At 37.8% G+C, this 21,372-nt stretch overlaps 1 protein-coding gene across 9 annotated transcripts in view; it reads left to right on the top strand.

The window, feature by feature from the left end:
* The window catches only part of Arhgef28 (Rho guanine nucleotide exchange factor 28), a 291,621-nt gene that overhangs the window by 217,765 nt on the left and 52,484 nt on the right, over positions 1-21,372 (top strand). For all 9 annotated transcript variants that reach the window (XM_078043571.1, XM_078043579.1, XM_078043576.1 and 6 more), the window contains 10 exons: positions 1,258-1,313; positions 2,316-2,364; positions 4,213-4,357; positions 4,442-4,569; positions 5,737-5,877; positions 8,695-8,942; positions 13,743-13,865; positions 15,018-15,135; positions 18,113-18,367; positions 20,094-20,170. In XM_078043571.1, the coding sequence (XP_077899697.1) occupies positions 1,258-1,313; positions 2,316-2,364; positions 4,213-4,357; positions 4,442-4,569; positions 5,737-5,877; positions 8,695-8,942; positions 13,743-13,865; positions 15,018-15,135; positions 18,113-18,367; positions 20,094-20,170 (1,340 nt within the window). The remainder of the gene's footprint in view (positions 1-1,257; positions 1,314-2,315; positions 2,365-4,212; positions 4,358-4,441; positions 4,570-5,736; positions 5,878-8,694; positions 8,943-13,742; positions 13,866-15,017; positions 15,136-18,112; positions 18,368-20,093; positions 20,171-21,372) is intronic.

The raw sequence follows: 21,372 nt of genomic DNA, 5'->3' as shown, positions 1-21,372 counted from the left end.
ATTTTTCTCTCACCCCATTGGCCTGTCTTCACATCTGTTCTCCCTCCCTGGCCTTGGTCCTATTTCACTGAAGCCTTATCTTCTGTCTTTTAGTTCAAGTATCTACATTTTTCTTCTCTACTGCTGGACTTTATATTCAGTGACTTGCTCTTTCCCTGAGTTTCAGTGTAGCCTTGTACTCTGGAATCTCAGAGGTTCTACTTTTTTCTTTTTCCTTTTTTCACTTGCTCAGGAATGAGTAGAGAGCCTGTGGATTTGCCAGGAGGGCTAGTATGTAGTGTGCCTTTGGCTCTGCTCCTAGGCTGTGGGGGTGTTGGCTAAACTGCCCCTTTATACCTGCAGCTCAAGAACAACTGTGGGGTTCTGCATCTCACCCAGTGCACAGTAGGTTACTGGCTCTTATCCAGCATGGCTCTGACAGGCTAAACTGGTGTCTTCTATCCCCATAGAAAAATATCTGCTAAAGGAGTTTCTAATCCATCACAGGCTCCTCTAGCTAAGATGCAGCATGTGGGTGGGTAAAGTGAGAGGGTGGGGTGTGTGGTGGGGAGACAGGGAGGAGGAGAGGGAAGGAAGATGGCACAGGTTTCCCTGAAGAGAGCCTGGTCCCTGGGCCTGTGGGCAGAGAGTAGCAAGGCGTATAGAGGGTTTCCCTGTCTTTCAGTGAGATAAAGCCATGTGTTTTTATGCTGCTTTCTGATACAAAATCTGGAATGGTGGCTAACTTATCTTTCCAGATATGCCTATCTCAAACTTCGAGTCAGGAACTCTTGTTGGAGCTGACAATAGCACCCTGTTCCCTGTCCCCCCCGGCTCCCCCCACCTCCCCCCACCCCCGACCTCGGCATTTTTTGTTTTCTTTGTTTGCATTGTCCTGGATTTTTCACCTGGTATAGGAGTGGGAGGTTGCTACCAGCCAGCTGTCAAAAATCCCTTCAAAGTATAATGCTTAGGATAGGAGGTTCATTCTCAGGCAGGAGCAGCAGTGCCCAATATACATAATGCCAGGTTTCAGAATTGATAAAATAACTGCAGAAGATTAAAAATATCTCCAAGGAAATTGAAATTCCAACACTTAAGAAGAGCTTAGGAAGAGCTATTTGTGATTTGAGTATTTGTCTTTCCTTAAGTTTTCTAAGTATTGCTAGCACTTATATGTTATTTTTGTAGTGACTAGTAAAAGCACGATGTGGTCTTACTTATTTCAGATCCACATAAATAAGATGGTGGCTTTTGAATCTTTTCCTTTTATTTCAGACTGTAACGCAAATGTACATAAGGGTTGTAAAGACGCCATGCCTCCGTGCACCAAGGTAATCTCTCTTTGCTGAATATACATGTCTATATCCTATCACCTGTTTGAGATTTAACTCTTATTCTACCTAAATTTATTTCTACAGTGATCATTGTAGTGGGAAAATATCCTCAAGGTGTATGGTTATTTACTATGTAGAAATAGAGGGAAGCCCAAGTGTGACCATTTGTGTTAAATGGTGTGGGTGCGATATGTGGGGGTCAGGCTTCCTGTGAAGACCTGCTTGCTTTACCAGTTCCAATTCCTGAGTACTCCTAAATGAAGAGTATATGGCAATTCTCAAAAATGAACCAACACAAGAATTACCTGGAAGATTTATGGGCCCTACCTCCACAATCTCTGATTCTGTAGGTTTAAATGGGACTGATAATGTGTATTCTAACACATTCCAGGATTTGCTAATATTGCTGAGGTCCCACTTGGAGGCCACTGGACTAGAGGGATGTTCTCTGTCTTTGGGGTGGGCTTGCATGGATGGAGACGTATGATTTCTGTTCTTTCTCTTCATTCCACATTATGTCAAAAGTGCATGATGCTTTTTCAGTGGGAAACTTGAAGTCTTGAAACCTCTGTGTTAACTGAAATGTGTATTGTTTGGGATCAAGAACTGAGGCTGTTCTAGAAACAGTGCTGGGTGGTCATCTCCTGCAGGCAGGAATCAAGGAGTAGAAAGAAATAGGAAGAGAAAGGCAGTGTTGGTAGGAGCTCCTCTTTCACACTGGGTCTGAACACAGGAACTGGAGATGTCTGGTTGCCCTGAGGCTTTTAATGAAATGGAGCATTTATGAGGCTCACTTTCATCATTGCACATTTCATCGTTGATACACCTAAGTTCTTCATTGCATTTGATGTCTTTTGCTTTGAGTTCCTCTTTGTTTGAAATAAATAAAATAAGAAAAATGATACAGATGAGAATTCTATTCTGTGTAACTGTGTGCACATTCTTATAGCCCACTGGCACTTTGATCTTATTTTATGTGTTTCTAATATTCTTTACCAGAAATTCCAAGAGAAATATAACAAGAACAAACCACAGACCATCCATGGAAGTAAGTGATGTGGAAAATGATAAGAACTTTAAAAGTTAATACACACCACACATTTTTCCATTGTTAAAAATACCTCTTGCTTTTGTTTTCTCATTTGCCCAATATTTTTTCTTCTTTCATAACATATGCTTGGCGCAATTTTTAGTTAGGCATCAAGGTTAAGAAGGATATCATGTCTCTGACAGTCAGAAAGCTTTTGAATTATATGAACTGTATTATCTTCTGTACTAAAGAGGACTATAAGGAAAAGTTATCATCTGATTGCCTCAGTTTTCAGATGCCATCTAGTACAATGTACTATATTGATTTAATAAGCTTTTGAGAAAAAAAGACACTACATTAAATGTACATATGTACACATATTTATCTATGCTGATATGTACCACGTTCTTCTTAAGAATGGCAAAGTTTGGTGAAAGAAAAAAGGTTTGAGTTTAGAGTCTGTTTTAGAGCCCAAGATTTTTATGAGTCCTTGTTGTCCATTGTCATGGCAACTTGGTGCTTTGACTAGCAATCTTGAAGCTATATACTCCTTAGTACCTTTGGGATGACGGTGAAATTACAAGGTATCTAGGAGTTTTGTTTTTACATTTCAAAATTTGGTGGTTCTGTTTTTTTTTCCATTGCTGAAATTTAAACAGTTTCTCTTGAAAGTAATTGTGACCTTTGAGAGTTATTTGCATTACATTCAAGAACCAGTCACACTCATGTCTCCTAAGTTTGAAAATGATTTATATATTGTGAGAGATTTTGCCATTTCTTCTACCTAAAGTTTCATTGCCTCACATGCAGCAGGAATTGTAAGTGCATGGTAACTTTTCATTTCAATGCTATAACAGAATGTGACTGATATTTTGAAAACCACTTCAATTGGGGGATAACTAGGTATGCAAAGTCATGTAAACCTGCCATTTGGTGTGATATTACACAAGGTTAAGTTAGTGGAGGCAGTAATAGCTGTTATGTCATTTACTCCCTGTGACTTCAGAAGTCTCTCAATCCCAATTTGATAAGGTTAAGTGTGAAAATGAAACACATCTTAGAATTGATAAGATATCATGTGACCTTCCTCTTGATAATCATGAGAACAAATCACACATGTATAAAATCCCTTGTAATATCCTGATATCTGTGAATTTCTACCTTCCTTGCCTGAAAATATGTATACCATGACTCTAATATTATGGGACTGCAATATTTTCTGAGAGTCATTTATGGTTCATATCAAATGTAAATGCATATGTTTATGCCTAGAACATTCTAGAACTGGCCAGAAAAGTATGAAAACACCATTTAGTTTTCAGATGTGAAAAGAGAACAGCCCAGCTGGGTTTGCAGGTTTCCTTTGTCTGGATTTCGTACACCACGAGGAATAATCTCCCCAGCATCATTCCATTCCATTGACACGCCCTCCCTGTGTGTATCCGTGTTTACACACACAGTGTGCATCCGTGTTTACACACACAGTGTGCATTCTAGTAACAGTGCTAATAACACCTTGCCTCTATTTAAAGCTCACTTTAAGGAATACAAGCTGTGGTTTATGGGAGAGCTTCCCAGTGTTTCCCCATTCCATTTCCTCTTTTGCTTGTGTCATTCCAAACACCCACAATCTCCAAGTGGAGATGCAGTAGAAGGCCTGAAGCATGGTGTCGGGAGAGCATGAGAAAGAAGGGGCATCTGAAGCGAGTGTCAAGATGTGGCAGGGAGACCAGTTTCAAGTGTGAGCATGCAACACCTTAGAAGTGACTGTTTGAGGGTTTACCCTTCGGGCTTTGAAGTGGCTTTCTTTACTTGTAATTGCTGTCCTCTATCAGAACCACATGAAGTTTCTACTCTGATTTCCAGGTTCTTCAGTGAGAGACATCCCACAGCCTGGGCTCTCCCTGCACCCCTCTTCGTCCATGCCTATCGGATTGCCAGCTGGAAGGAAGGACACCGCAGGGCAAGTCCATCCATTGTCCAGAAGCGTTCCAGGAACCACATTGGAAAGGTAAGGCTCAGCCTGTTGTCTCACCTTTGTGGCTCAGACAGGCTGCTGGAGCTAACTCCTCTCCTCTTCCTCCCTCCCTTTCAGCTTCAGAAGGTCAGGGACATCATTGGAATCTGAGGGTGACAGTAACAACTGGCGAAGCAGGTCTCACTCCGATGAGCTGCTACAATCCGTGGGCTCTTCTCCCTCCACAGAGTCTTTCATGATGGAAGGTGAGGAGAAGATGCATTTCCATTTATTGGTGCTTCTGTGAGCATTTGCTGAAATAAATTTTTTTCTGAAGAATATTCATTTGTTCTTTCTGAAAGAAATCTGTTTCTTGGTGTCTCTTTGCTATAGGCTCTACTTTTAAAAATAAGGGAAATTTAGTTTTAAAGGAAATAACCAGGGAATAGTGCTCAGAAAATATGTTGCAAATTTTAAATGGACATATTCCCCAAAAGATTAGGCAGTGAACACAGCAAAGAGAATGAAATACATTGTGTGCTTATACTAAAAAATGTTTTACAGGTATTGATGGATTGAAATGGCTCCTAAATGAAAATACATACTTTAATTTGTTAACACTGGTCTTGCCTGGATCTCTGAGATACTTTTCCCCACCTGTTGCATCCTATTCCTAATGGCATAAAAACATTTTTAAAGCATATTTTATAGGTCAGTTTTGAATATGGAGAATTGACTTTTGTATCCAAGTTGCATCAGTAAGTGAAGGGAAACCAAACAGAAGGAGAATATTGACAAGAGAGGGTTGGACCCTGTTCCAGGAAACTCTTTCTTTAAATCCTCTGTCATCTCATCTTTATTGTGATGAGTTGTAATCTCTCTAATGAGTGCTATTTAGAGCCAATAAGGGTGAGTTTTCCTGAAGGGCATTTGTGTATGTGTGCCTGATTCTATCAGAAAAATCTTTACTCACCTGAGATTCAAATTCTTATGCTCTGCCTTGTGTCTTGCCAAATCAAGAGCAAACCAAGTGGTCAAGTTCAAAATTCAGATCTGAGCAAATAGCAAATTAGACTGAAAAAAAAAAATCAGTGAGCCTGAGGTCCTATAGGCACATTGTAGATTCCAAAAATTTCCTAAAATAGAGCAAGCCAAAATAAACAAAACTACCTTGAATTTTCTTTTTTCCCCCCATAGATACAATCACTATTTTAATATCTGATTCTTCTTTGCTTACACGAAAGCTGTCTTGATTTGGACCATTTCATCCTTCTGGTTCTCAGTGTTTTGACTCCACAAGCCAGTATTCTGGCTGAGGAGTTTCTTTGTTCATAGCAGCTTTATTTGCTGTGCTGAACCTGCAAACAGAACTTGAAAGGTCTGTTTGAGCTGTGTGGTTACTTTGTGTGTTTTCTTTTCTAAACACATATTAGATGTAGTGGATTCTTCTCTGTGGAGTGACCTCAGCAGTGATGCCCGGGAGTTTGAAGCAGAATCCTGGAGTCTTGTGGTGGATCCTTCCTTTTGCAGTAGGCAGGAGAAGGATGTCATTAAAAGACAGGATGTCATTTTTGGTAAGCATTTCAAATATGTCTTGGGGCTGGAGCCGTGTGGTTCAGAGGAAAGAGCATGGAATCCCAGTTTTACCATTTCCTGGTTGCCTGATCTCAGACAAATGACTTTACTCATCTAGACCTCAGTTTCTCCACCTACAGATTGGGGATAATGAAGCTCAGGTTTAAAAAGTCTGGTGCGAGGCCCTGTGTTCCATCCTGAGCATTACAAAAACAAAACAGACAATGACAGTGAGACTTAAATGTGGTGTTGTATGTACCTGGTATAAAACAGGTTTTATTTCTCATACTCTTTTTAGATTTACTTAGGTTTGGCCTACACTTTCTTACCTTTTTTATATAAGAGTCACAGTGAACTTTCACGTATTTAACATTGGGGAGACAGGGTTCCTTGGTACAGCCTTTGAATGTATGTACCAGGTCCCATACATATAGATAAGTTCAACTGAGTGCCACAGTCCTGAGTGTAAAATTCAACTGTGGTGAGATTTCATTATTTCATGCTATATGGAGTGGTGTTAGTGTAAAATAGGGGAAGTTAAATTATAGTGTAATCGGGGAAAAATGAAGTCTTAAAAGAAATTTTAAGTACAAAGTATGTGCTAAACAGTAGTTCAAGAAGATGCCCTACTTTAACAAAGAGCTTTGTAACAGGCTCTTTTTTTCCCTGACCCTGTGTTTGCAAGTTGTCTGCTGAGGAGGCCACCTTCACACCTGCCTCAGGTGACAGGCAGGTCAGGTGAGGAATGAGTGTGTTTAAAACCTGCCAGGGGCTATGGATGTGGGAGACCATTGGGAAAGAAAGGACTGTCCCTTTTAGTATTTCTTAATCATTTATAGTATACTGTCCTTCAATTACCCATCAATTTCACATAGTATTAAAAATAACCTAAGTAATTTGGGTTATGGATGACTACATATAACATGGCTTTTGGCCTCAGAAAGGCAAAATCTGGGAAAAATCCTTCACCCTTCTTTTCTCATTGTTTCCCTTTTAAAGATGAGGATAATTGTTCCTATTTGGGGGGTCATAATGGCAAATGGATTAAAGGATTAAATGAAATGATATGGAAAAGTGCTTAGTACAGAATGGGCACTAAAAATACGGTGGAAAATAATAATTGTTAAAAGTCAGTGGGTTCCCAGTGAAAGAGAGATTTGTTTATGATAAAGTAATAAAGCTATTTTTAGACTTATTTGCTCTCCAAGGATGATATTTTAGATTTTGTTCTCAAAAAGTACAGTGTTTATTCTGGAAATAAACACCCAGAATTTATATTTCTGGTATTTCCACAGTTATTATTTTCTCTCATGTTGCATTTAAAAAAATCAAGATGTAATTCCATACAATAAGATCCCTCACATGCAGTGTACAATCTAATGATTTTTTGTGAATTAACAAAGTTATGCTCCATGGAGCCTCATCTAATTCCAGAACATTTGTATTGCTTCAAATGTCTGCATTACCCCTTCCAGCAGCAGCCAGCAACCACTCATCTACTTTCTGTCCCTAAGGACTTGCCTCTTTTGGACATTTAGCAACATATGGTATTTGCAATGGCTCCTGCCCCTTAGCATAATGTTTTCAAGGTTCATATTAGTTGTAATACATATCAGCACTCCATTCCTTTTTATGGCTAGTATTCCTTTTTATTTAATCGTCAGTTGATTGTCATTTTGGGTTGTTTCCACTTTTGGGGTCACATGTGTAACTTTATTTTTAACCTTTAGAGGAACTACCAGACTGCCTTATAAAGTGGCAATACCATTTTACCTTCCTACCAGCAATGTATGAGGGTTCCAGGGTTCCACTTTCTCCACATCCTTACCAACCCTTGTTTTTGTCCAACTTTTCTCATTATGTTTATTCTAGTGTGTATGAACTAGTGTCTTATTTTGGTTTTGATTTGCATTTTCCAAATGGCTAATGATATTGAGCATCTTTCCTCCTCCATCTCCTCCTCTTTCTTCTCTTCTCCTTTCCTTTTCCTTCTTCTTGGTGGTGCCAGAGTCTAATCCAGGGCTTTTCACACTAAGCAAGTGTTCTACCACTGAGCCACACCCTTCAGGCCTCTTGAACATCATTTTATGTGCTGTCAACCATTTGTATACCTATTTGAGAAACATTTATTCAAATCTTTTGCCTATTTAAGGTTTTTTCCCCCATTTTTGAGTTGTTTTTCCTATAATCTAGATATAAGTCCCTTATCAGATATGTAATTTAAAAGATTTTTTTTTCCTATTCTTAGGATCATCTTTTTCACTTTTGGCGGGGGGGGGGGGGGCGTGGTTTCTGTCATTGTGATGTATCATTTTCCTCTACAGAAAGTGGTATTTGGGGAGCATCTTGCAGTAGAAAGAACCTACTATTATCTGCATTGAGGGACCTTATTATATTTAGTTCAAGTAAATTCACCAATTCACTTGTGCACAATTAATTGTACTTCCAGTCAGTGCAAAAACCAAAGAAAGAAAGAAGCATTCAGGTTGCAATGGGCCCTAGTTCCCAGTGGAAGGACCTAAAGTTTCTAGTTAGTTGTAAGGGTTCCAGATATATTTGATCGTCATGTATGAGAATTGACTTCCTTATGATTCTTCTTTTATTATCTGGAAAAAAGAAAATGACTTAATATTTTGAGCTAAAGTTAAATGTGAAGCCAACACTAACTTTTATATTGGAAAAAATGTTCTTGTCCTTTCTAAACGTTCCTTCTTCCTTATTTGCATAACATAGAATGTTGGGCTGCTGATTTGGGACAACAGTGACACTTGTGTTTTAAAGCTTGTTTAGAACATGTTTCTGCTGACGCCTTTCAGAGCTAATGCAAACAGAAATGCACCACATCCAGACCCTGCTCATCATGTCTGAGGTCTTCAGGAAAGGTATGAAGGAGGAGCTGCAGCTGGACCATAGCACTGTGGATAAAATCTTCCCCTGTTTAGATGAGCTGCTCGAAATCCACAGGCATTTCTTCTACTGCATGAAGGAACGCAGACAGGAATCCTGTGTTGACAACGACAGGAATTTTGTGATCAACCAAATTGGAGATATTTTGGTACAACAGGTAAGAAAGGGTTTTCAAACTCTTTACAGAGCTTTGAAACCTAAAGAGTTGATTTCATTACAGTTATTATCAGATGGGTTTGGTTGGTTTTCTTTCATTGAATGTTGGTTTGTAAGATGGTTGTCGGAGAGCTTCCAGCAGCCAATGACTTGACTCCACTCGGTCACCGAACAGGGCTAGATTATCTCTGATCCCATTGCTACCTCTACCAGGAATCACAGTCATAAGTGAATCTCCTGATGAACATCCCACTTAGACTTTTTGATGTGATGCACTCTCTGATAACACGGCTTCCCAGTGGGACTGTGATGGTCTCACTAATATCTCCCAGACAAATACAGGCTCATCTCAGGGAGAGTGAGGGAAATCTCTCATCATTAGAGCTCTGGAGCTCATGCTTGGGGAACAAGATGAGCAAACCTCACTTCAAGTACTTGGAATGTTTGAAGCATCAGTGAGAAGGGCTGTGCCCTCTCCTAATACAGTAATGGCAACCACCTGTTACTTGACTGTCCCCTGTCTCTCTGAAGGACTTATTAAAAAACACGCTCATAGAAAGGTGTGATAACCTTTATTATGTGGTTCCCATATGGTAGGCACTTTTAGAATGCTTTCATGCTTTTCATTTAAGCCATTTTTGTTCTTCATTTAACTCTCGTGACACTGTGAGGTCAATGCTGTTTTTCCCATTGCATAGGTAGTGACTTTCTTTAGTCATAACACATCTCATAGGTTGCATAACTGGGATTTGAGTCAAAATCTGCTCTTTGATCAAGACAACCTAAGAATGTGGGGTCTTGGAAAATCTATAGTGACATTCATGGGAAGGGTTTGCCAACACTGGACCCTAAGTTTCAGTGAGACAGGGATTCTTATCTATTTGGTTACTACTGTCTTTCAGCACCTAAAGCAGTGCTTGGTACTATGATGTTTATAAATGAATGAGTCACGTCAGGAAAAACATCAGGAATTTTAAGTTGCCGTAAGCACCTGGGGAAAGGCCTGGAGATCTATCCATAATGGCTTTAGTACAGCTTTTCCTAGATAGATGTCAAAGTGCCATCTTCTCAAACAATGTTTTTGAAGCAGTTTCATCCTGCCACGTGTGCCAATGGGGTTAAGCTGTTGTTCTGTATGCTAAAAACAGAGGTGTGTTAAGTTCACTGATATATATATGCTTAAATACAAATATTTTTAATGCACAAAAACATAACTTAATATTTGTTGCCCAGTTGCTACAACTACATATCTAACAATGTAAAAGTCTAAATCATAATAACAATTTTTGATCAAAGAGATATCTTCCTTGCAGATTAAAGCCCTAGATCTGTTCTATCCTCCTCATTCACCAGAAAGGTTTTGTGCCAAGTAGCAAGGCCAAGTTAAGCAACTCTAAAGTACTTTGCAAGATGGTTTAAATAAAAATGTCCAAATGTGTCTAAATGAACTTGAAACTAAGTACATTTTAAAATGAAAAGCAAGATTTTGATTTTGTCATTTGAAATTATTTGCATGTCTGTCTCCTTGATAGAAATAATCATTATTTTACTGTTTTAAATCTAACAATTTAAGCCATTTTTAGTTCTTCAGTTCCTTTCGTAGTTACAAACATTACACATCTCTATTAGTTCTATATTTATTTAATTTTTGTCAATAAACCTGGGGCCTAAATTGAGAACAAGTTTGGAAAGTTTTCTGTCACGAAGGATGAGCCTGGTGGTCTCTTGGATGAAGCACACACTTCCTTTTGGGGAAAGGACCTTGGTATTCAGAGAAAAGGGTTCTAGTCATTGGCCATGCATAGTGGATGTAGAAAGGGGAACCCCAATAGTTTGTAAATAAAGATATTTACAAACTATTCATCCTCAGATAATGGATTTGTGGGTAAAAGAGACAGGCTGTTTAAGAGTGTACAAGAGGTGGGTTTGGGTAAATCCCACAGTCTAACCATGGAAACTTCTTATGATCTCAGAGGCTAGGCTGGAATATGATATGATTTGATCAGTGTGAATTCTTGGAGAGAAATTGTGGACAGGAGGAATTTGATTTAAAACAATAGTTTTTCATCTTCAGATACATAAGGATCACTTGAAGATTGTTAAAAATGAGTAATCTATGCTTTAACTCTCATTGGTTTTGTTTCCTTGGGATTGGGGTGAGATCTTGGGTATGGCATATTTATTTATTTATTTGGGTACTGGGGATTGAAGTCCTGGAGTGCTTAACCACTGAGCCATATCCCCATCCCTTTTTATTTAGAGACAGGGTCTCACTAAGTTTCTTAGGGCTTTTTAAGTTGCTGAGGCTGGCTTTGAACTTGTGATCCCCCTGCCTCAGCTCCCGAGTTTCTGAGATTACAGGCATGTATCACCATGCCTAGCTAAAATTTTTAATTGTTTTCTCCCCAATGGTAACATCTTGCAAAACTATTACAATATCACAACCAAGATACTGACATGAATACTGTCAAGACACAGAATGTTTCTATCACATGGTTTCTTCATCTGACCTCATGTCCCTACCTTCTCTCTCACTCCTGGCACCCCCTAACCTGTTCTGCTTCATAATTTTGTCATTCCAATAATACTGTGTAAATGAAATTATGTAATTGGGAGTTAGCATTTTTCACTCGGCATAATTCTCTCAAGAAAAATCTTAGTGGTTGTGTATGTCAGTAGTTCATTTCTTTTTATGAGAAATAGTCCATGGTACGGATGTTCCACAGTTTGTTTAATCATTCACCTGTAGAAGGGTGTTTTATTTTTTTCGGGCTTTGGACTATTATAAGTAAATACACTATAAACATTCATGTACAAATTTTTGTGCAAAGTTAAGTTTTTATTTTACTGGGATAAATGCCCAGGGTTGTGATTTCTGGATTGTATAGTGGTTGTATGTTTAGTTTTGTAAGGAACTTCCAACTGTTTTCTAGAGTGGTTTACCATTTTGTATTTTCATCAACAATATATCAACAATCCAGCTGTTCTGCATCCTTACCAGCATTTGATATTGTGACTGTCTTTTTTTAGCTCTCCTGAGAGGTATGTAATGATATTTTGTTGTGGTTTAAATTGGATTTCCCTAATGGCTAGTGATGTTGAACATGTTTTCATATGCTTTTTTGTCATCTATATATCCTTTCCAGTGAAATGTCTATTCATGCCTTTTGCCCATTTTATAACTGGATTTTTTTCTTATTGAATATTGAGATTTTTTTCATATTTGAGATATTAATTTTCTTGTTGAATATATAGTGTGTAAATATTTTCTCAAATTCTTTAACTTGCCTTAATTTTGATGAAGTTCAATGTATCTATTTTTCCCTATAAGGTTTATGTTTTTGATTTCAGATCTGAAAACTCTCTGTCTAGCCGTAAATCTCAAAGATTTTCTCCAATTTTTTTCCTAAAAGTTTTATAGTTTCATTTTTACATTTAAGTCTATGTTTCATTTTGAATTTTTGTAAAAGAAAAAGTTATGAAACTTAGGTTGAGGTTTTCTTTTCTTTTCTGTTTTTGGGGTATAGACATCCAATTGCTTCAGCATTATTTCTTATTGAATAGGCTATTCTTTCTCTACTGAGTTACTTTTGCACCTTTGTCAAAAATCAGTTGAGTTCCCTAGATTTCTATTCTGTGCCACTCTTTCCATATAGTCTTAATAACTGTACCTATATAATGCATCTTGAAATTGGAAGAAGATGCCTTCTTTTATTATTCTTTAAAAAATTGTTATTCTATTTCCTTTGCCATTTCATATAAATTCTAGGACAGCCTTATCTATATTTATAAAGATATAAAAAGATTGCCTGGATTTTTTTTAAGAATTACATTAAAACTGTATACCAGTTTTGGAGGGAATTGACATCTTTACTAGGTTAAGTCTTCCAATTTGTGAACATGGTATGGCTCTCCATTTATTTAGTTCTTTGATTTCTTTCATTAGCATTGTGGAGTCTTCATTATACAAGTCCTATATGGTCAATTTTTTAGCAATTGTAACTGGATTAAGGATCACTTTTGAAGTATATGGACCTCAAATATAGATAAAATTAAGCAAAAATGAAAAGATTAGAGATAGTGGTATAAATTTGAAGTACTTTTCAAAGGGGCATGGAGATATTCTGGTTTCTGTTTCCGTGATCTTCAGTGTGAGCATGTGTACATAGAGCTATCTATCATAGGTTAAAAAACTGGCACTCAAATCAGTCAGCTAATTCTCTCAACACCACCCATGACTCTACGGTGATTCCTGCGCAGATTTTTCTACAGCTACTTTTCTGCAGGTCAGGCTTATTGAAACTTCAAGTCTATATCTCTTCTTCTTATCAATTAATTAGTTGACATTCTGGTTATTCATCATTTTATTTTCATCTGGGCTAAAAATAGTCTGACTCTTGATCCTTTTGAGATGTATGGACATTCAATCTATAAAGGTACTAAAATTACAAATTGAAATCATAAAGTTTCACACACACACAACAACAACAACAACAACAACAACAACAACAACAACAAAAAGAAAATGATGACAGCAAATGTTTTTACTTGGCTGTTTGATTATTAATTTAGTACATATAAAATACTTAATCTCATTAGGTTGAACCTCATCACTCAACAACTCCCTTTTATTTTTATTTAAAAAGTGCCTGGGGAAAAGAAGTGATTATGTTCAGAAATTCCATGATGTTTGTTCTTTATTTGCAAGGAATGTTTTGAAATGTAAGAGAATTGAGTGTTCTTTTCTGTGTTTAGAACTTCCTAAATTTGTAAACCAATATTGAAATGTTATTCTTCTCAGTTTTCAGAAGAAAATGCCAGTAAGATGAAGAAAATATACGGTGAATTCTGTAGCCACCACAAAGAAGCTGTTAGCCTTTTTAAAGAACTCCAGCAGAATAAAAAGTTTCAGAATTTTATCAAGGCAAGTAGTGTAAAATTTTATTCCAAAGTGGTAAACCAGCACAGGGAAATAGTTCATTCTTGGTCCTTGTATGATTTAAACAAGTTTCATATCTGGGTTCTAATTCTCAGGGGAAGGAGAAGGAAGTGATGGGTTTGTGGCAAAGATGGAAAGTCTCTTTTTCTGTTAGTAAAATACTTCTCCCAAATCATTTCTGTTGGTATCTTATATTTGTGAGGTCATGCCCTCCAAATTTCTGAGAACATTTGTAGTGTTTTGGGAAGCTATTTCATGCCCTGATAGATTATATATCAGAAAAACCAGAGTAAAAGCAAACATAAAATCCATCATAATATGATACATGACATCATATAATTTCCTCTATAATATGTGCCTCTAAGCAATATATCTTTAAAAAATACGATGACATTATCACAAATAAATTAGCAATACTTCTTTCATATTTTTAAATTTCTCTGTTTATCTCATGAAACCATATTGCTTTAATAAGGATCTGACCTGTGTTCACTTGCAGTGCATGGTGGTTATATATCTTAAATCTCTTCTAACTTGAGTGTTCTCCCCTACCCTCTTTTCCAGTTTATTTGTGGAAGAATTTTGTCTTGTAAAGCATGTTGGATTCTAAATTTTTACCTACCATTTTAAGAATGCTACCAGATTCTCCTCTATTTTTTTCCCCATGTACATATGTGTTGAGTAATTGAAATCTGAAGGAATATTTTGAAATGTTTAGGAGAAAGTTGCCCTGATTTGAAGAAACTTTAAGCACTATAATGTGTAACAAGAAATGCAGTGGGAGACATGTCAGAAAAACAAATAGTAAACCACAACCTCATCTTCAAAATTAACTTTGATTTCTGATTACTTTTCCAAAAGTTTTGCTACTCACAAATCCTGATAACTTGCTCACTTTTGGAGTTAAATAAAAATACATCCAAGTAACTTGACATTTCTTGAAATCTTTGAGTCTTGGGGCATTGAAACTAATGGCAGAGTGTAAAATTTAAGGACAATGCATCAAGTTTTACTGAATGAAGATAAATATTCTGCTGCGTCTGAATAGAACTGTACTGTCGTAGAAATTTTTGTATTATTAAATGTGAACATAAAAAGTAAATGCAAGTAGTAGATAAAATGTATTTTTATTTTAAGCTCCGAAATAGTAATCTTTTGGCTCGTCGCCGAGGAATTCCAGAATGCATTCTCCTGGTCACTCAGCGCATCACAAAATACCCTGTCTTGGTGGAAAGGATATTGCGGTACACCAAGGGTGAGTGGTGACTTGTGGCCTGATATTTGCTTCTCTTTTGTTTAAACATACCTGACATGTCCTACATGGCCACAAATGTTTATGGCCTCTGATTCATAAAAATTTTCATGATGAGGAAAATGTGAAAGCCTTAGAATTTGGATTCATTTTGAGAAATTATCTCTAATCATGCAGCTTTCTAATAGTTTCAGTTCCTACAAGGAGCCCAAACCAAGTGGTCTTCTTCATTCCTTGACCCTGCTTTTCTTCATTGTTTCCCCATATGTGGACCTTCTTAATATCTCCCTACCCTCTTCTTCCAATTACCTTCACAGCAGTCTGTTGAAACAGGATGCTATTGATCCTACCACAAAACATCCACACTCCCAAGCAATGAATTATTACACTGAGAGTGATTTTATGCAAGAGCTACTTTGACCCTGTCAGTTCATCAGGTACCAGGGAATAACAATATCTGGGTGTCTTTTAAGAAACTATTCATGCACACAGTTGAACTATGAGCTCCTTGTGGGATTTATCAGGCCTGTACTTGCCTGGTTCATAGCTAGATCTTCAACGTCTAGTGCACTGACTGGCACAGATTAGACTGTCAATAAGTAAAAACATGTCAGTGCAATGAGTGAATAAATAAAAACAACCAATTCTTAAACTAACTTACTGGTCTTGAGTAAAAATTACTATCAGTGTGGTAGTGCATTATGTTAACAAGGGCATAGATTTGGAATTGTTTGACTGTGTATTACCATTGTTTTTGTTTGGTTCTGCTTCTTATTAGTTGGGCAAGTTTCTCCTTTACAAAATGAGAATGATCATCCTAGCCATATGGAATTGTTGTGAGTACTATGTGAGATTGTAAGAGGATGGAGACTAGACTAGCAGAAATAACCTGGCAAAAGCAAAGTGCTCAATAAATGGAACCTGTTGTTATTGCCTTTATTATTACCAGTTGACTTAGAAACAATTGAAATGGTAATGAGATCTTAAATGCCCATTTTATAAAAACCCAACTTTTTTTTTTAAGAGGTCTAGGTGAGCAGACATACATAATTTATTCTTTTCATTTTATCAGTCACATTTAGAACTAAATCCAGGCAAAAATTATAGTGTTTGTTTCTTATGTCTCATTTTTATTGCTTCCTATAATTTAATGTACAAGAAAATATAAAAATAATACAAAAAGAAAAGCCTCGTAAATTTTGTTCTCAGTAAAAGAATGAAAGCAAAATTAAGGCTCTTTAGTTTATATATTCTCTCTTAAGTTTACTATAATGTATGAGAACTAAAATTTGTCAGATCATGGTAGTCAACTAGTGTTACTCCAAGAATCATCCCACACCAAATTTCTGGTAGAATGAATAAACTAATGTATTTTAGAAGCTGTAAGTATAAGTTATGGCCCTTCTCACATAGTGGCATGAAGACCAAATGCAAGCCTTCTCAGGTCAGACCTTACCAATGGTCAGTCACTCCCTGAGCTTCTGAGGACATTGGTTTCCATGACTCTGTTACAGCAGTGTTTCTCAAACTTTATTAGCCATCTCCTTTCCTAGAAACCTTGTTTAGGTGCATATCCTGAATAAGCAGGTCTGGGGAAGAGCCCAAGGCAAGCATTTTTAACAGGATTCCCAGGGAGGCCCATGCTGTCCACTTTGGGTAACTAAGCTTTGCAAGAAGTAATTTATCAAAAGACAGCCTCTTCTTGACCTTTCCTTGACCTTGTAACTCAACTCTGATTTTCTCTACTTGGCTTTTCTAGTAGTGAAACAGGCTTTTTAGAAATTAGCCATATGGAATTGTTGTGAGTACTATGTGAGAGTACTCCTTTTGTGGAGGAGGGGCTCTGTGCAGGTCAAGTAGTGAGGTGTGTTCTTTGACAGGCAGTAAGGGGAAAAAATCTTCCTTGAAAGATGGGCATCAGGATCTGCTCCTTGAGGTTTTCTGATAAGACCCTCCCAAATATATGAAGATGTTTAGATCCTGGAAATATTTAAACCCTTTTGAGGGTGGATTCCCATTCCTCACTGACTGCTCATTCTAAGATATATTTCGGCAGCTCTAGCCTCTAGAGAGTGTTTGGTTGCTCTGCCAGTTTTTCTTTTGTCCTCTCCTCTTTAGCCCTTGAGTTCCAGCCACCCCAGTAAACATCATCTAGGTGACCTTATCATCAAATACAGAAAAGAGCTCACTTCACTTCTGTGTGGCTTCAGAAGGCTATTTCAGAAACTCCTCCAGAGCACTTCCTAAAGGTGATACAGAAATGAGAGCATGTGGCCAGTGGTTGACAGTGAAACTACCAGATAATCATTTGCTCTGGTGACATGAGTGTGACTGACTTGCCCATTAAGCACCGTATTTGGAGCTCTTGGAAATATATTAATTTCTTTCACAGAAGAAAAAAAAAATGTTAGGTCAAAGAAAAAATTGAAATTATAATGTGAATATATTCATAGGTATGCCAACATGGCTATAAAACATAGTTTTGAATGTTATTTTTATGGAAGAAGGGATCCAGGAAGCCAAATGAATCTTAAGTCCACTCAGGTTATCTGTGGCTGAGCTTGTAAGAAGATGGAGACTAGGTGCCAAGGGTAGCTTCAGTTCTTGGAAACTTGGTGTGGGAATTACTAGACTGCTGTGTCTAGGAAGGTGTAAGGAAGCCCTGAATTGGCTGTGACATATTCCCTGCTATAGGAGATAGAACTCAGCTATCTTATTGTCACAAAAAACACATTTAATAAGCAAATCTTTTATAATATAAGTATTCTAATGTTTCTTTTTGGGGGTGGAAGTGCAGAGTGATAATATAGTATTTGATTTAATCCAGCACTTTTCTCATGGAGTTTTTGCTATTTGGATAATACATATAATTATATTTAAAAACTAAAGAAAAAAAAACCTTTCTTTTTCAGTGCTCTTATTGTATGTGTTCTTTCAGTGGCTTATTGTATGGTGTTCTTTTTCTCTTTTTCCCATGCAGAAAGAACTGAAGAACATAAAGACTTATGCAAAGCTCTTTGCTTAATTAAAGACATGATTGCAGCTGTGGATCTGAAAGTCAACGAATATGAGAAAAACCAAAAATGGCTTGAGATTCTAAGTAAGATCGAAAACAAAACATACACAAAGCTGAAAAACGGCCACGTGTTTAGAAAGCAGGCCCTGATGAGTACAGAACGGACCCTGCTGTATGATGGTCTCGTTTACTGGAAAACCGCCACGGGACGTTTCAAAGGTAACTGTGGCTACACCAGACCCATTCCTGCCTTCAGTCCTGTTGTTCAGGCAACAGGGGACGGGTTTTCAGAGGAAAAATGGTTCAAAGTGGCAGAACTGCATACACAGACCCTTGATTTTTTCAGTTGAAAGATCAAGTTGTGAGGTTCCATAGGCAAGTGTGACCAGTGATCACGTCTTTGATGGGAATTTGCTGTCCCAACCAACAACTTTCCTATGTGGTTTTATGAATGTGCATGTTTGTGATGTCTAAAATTAAAGGAGCCGAGAGTTCTGCTCATCATTGGCACAGGAATATTATTCTGGCAGTTGTGTTGATAGCAAGGTATTATCACACCTACACGGGTAGGGTCCATTGTGTGCCAAGTCAGCCTGAGGCTGTCAGATCCTGAAGGGAGCAAGTGAGAAAACTCTGAATGTCGTCTTTGTTATTGAGCACTGAAACACACATCCACCTGCACGCTGGCCCTGGTGTAAGCACTTCCTCAGGCTGCTGTTTGCTCATGGCATTAACTCAACTCTGTTAATCTGGTTGGACTCTAAAGCAGCTGATTTCCATTCTTGAGGTCGTGTAGATAGCGCCTTGCCTGACCCAGGCTTTTTTACTCTGGCCACATGCTAAAATCACCTCTGGAACTTGAAAAAAATCAGTGATTTGCTCAAGTGTCCTCCCAGAGATTCTGATTTTGTCAGTGAGGGTCATCCCCTCAGAGGTCAACCAGCTCAGAGGGATGTTTTGAAGCCCCCTCCCCCAGCTCCACCCAGGTGAGTCTGCTTTGCAGACAGGAATAAGAGCTACAGGCCCCGTCTCCTTGTTTCTAACACTTCATCGTAATAATGTTCTCTGGTGAGTAACGAGAGGAAGAGAATGTTAAATATGGTTAAATTGTTAAATTCAAGGTCATTATCCACAGGAGGATGGTCAGGTTTTTTTTGAAGTTCAGCTAATGTCTGAAATGGGATTTGTTGTTTGACAGGTTACAATGTTGTATTGAAAAAGCTTTCACCACTATCCATAGATCTGATTGTTCCTTTTCCCTTTAATAGAGTCACTGCATGGGGTCAGTCTGTGTGTGCAGTGGTTCCAGTGAAGGTGGGCTCTTGTAAACAATTTGCAAGAGAAATCTAGACACTCAAACTTCACTCAACTCTCCATGAAACACAGGAGCAGGTTTTAACACAGGAGCAGGTTTTCGTGTATAAGTTGATGTGGAAGCTGCCTTTTTATATTTTAAAAAATATTAACTTTTTAGTTGTAGTTGGACACAATACCTGTATTTTATTTATTTATTTTTATGTGGTGATGAGGATCTAACCCAGGGCCTCACATGTGCTAGGTGAGTGCTCTACTGCTGAGCCACAACCCCAGCCCCCTTGTTACATTTTTAATTAAGTGTGGTTTTCCCCTAAATGTAAGGGCTTGCTCCAATCTATTAGAACCTTCTTTCTGTAGGATATTTTTCATCCATTTTAAATTTAAATTCTGTAAGTATAGTTATACATACAAACATGCACACTAAAAGTTGGCTTTTTACTAAGTTGTCTGTATATCCTTCACTATCATAATACTGGGGATTTAATAAAAGCTTTATAATTAGACTAACCTGAGTCACTTAATTTTTATTGAATTTATTTAAATTTGAAGCATGAAATTAGAATATTTAATAAAGGCATTTGAAATGTGGTTTGCATCACTAACATTAGTAATTTTTTTTCCTTTGAAGATATCCTAGCTCTACTTCTAACTGATGTGCTGCTCTTTTTACAAGAAAAAGACCAGAAATACATCTTTGCAGCCGTAGTAAGTATATGGCCATATGATGCATATTTTTAATAAGACTTAATTCTGCATTTCCTTGGGAAAAAAATGCCTGAAATTCTTAGTGAAATAAAATGCACCTCATATAGTTCCATTATTATTGGTGATTTTACAGCTGGTTTAGTAACTACTTGAATTGTGAAAAGATTGTAGTACTTTGGTACTAGATAGTGAAGAGGCACTTCCCTGAGCCCCCCAGGGGCTCTGTTATGGCTATCTTGGTCTTTCGTATTATCCCCAAACCCTATGTCCTTCTCTCATATCTAATGGCTGAAATGTTAATGCTGGGGACAGAGGGTCACTTTCAGCATCTTGCTCCTTTCATTCCTACTGGGAGTGCCTTATTGTGCTGCTTGCTGACCCCATTTGTAACTTTGTAACTGTCATAATAATATTCCTTCTGCCAAACAAGCGAACACTATCCTGTTATCTGAAGAAGATTCTTTCTTATTTCTACTACAATGGGTTCTGATGACTCAGGTCATGAATAACACTTACCTTTGTGATGTATAATTTTTTTTTTTTTTAGAGAGAGAGAGAGAGAGAGAGAGAGAGTTTTTTAACATTTATTTTTCAGTTTTCGGTGGAAACAACATCTTTGTTTGTGTGTGGTGCTGAGGATCGAACCCGGGCTGCATGCATGCCAGGCGAGCGTGCTACCACTTGAGCCACATCCTCAGCCCTGTGATGTATAATTTTATTGTTGAGTCATAATTAGATTTAGTGAAAGCCAGCACTTTATCACATTTCTTACATAGCATCTATGTCTATGTAGTCCAAAATGGTGTAGAGAAGGAAGACAGCATCCATTAACTCCTTGGGGGCACCATGGAGCATCAGGCTCTGTTAGCAAGAAGAATCCAAGAGACAATACTGACAGGGGCAGTACAGTGGTGGCTCTGTAAAATGTATCTATTATGCATTGATTGACAGGCTATTTGGTACATGAGCAGGTAGCATTGATTCTATCTGGTTTTGGAAAAATCAAAGCTCAATAAAGTTTCTGTCTTGCTGTTCCAAGAAAACAAAGAAGCGTGTCTATGGTGATGAGATTCTGGGATGAGGCGGCTGGAGCAGTGGTTTGCTGGTACATGTCAGTTGGCTGGAGAGGCTTCTTCATTCTGCTCAGCCATGCTGAGTTGTTCAAAGGTGAAATGCTTTGCACAGAGCTAAAGCAGAGGATG

This window comes from Ictidomys tridecemlineatus, chromosome 1 (assembly GCF_052094955.1).
Source record: "Ictidomys tridecemlineatus isolate mIctTri1 chromosome 1, mIctTri1.hap1, whole genome shotgun sequence".
In the NCBI taxonomy this organism is placed as follows: Eukaryota; Metazoa; Chordata; class Mammalia; order Rodentia; family Sciuridae; genus Ictidomys; species Ictidomys tridecemlineatus.
Note: the sequence above shows the minus strand (reverse complement) of the source record. Positions and strands in the feature narration are given on the sequence as shown.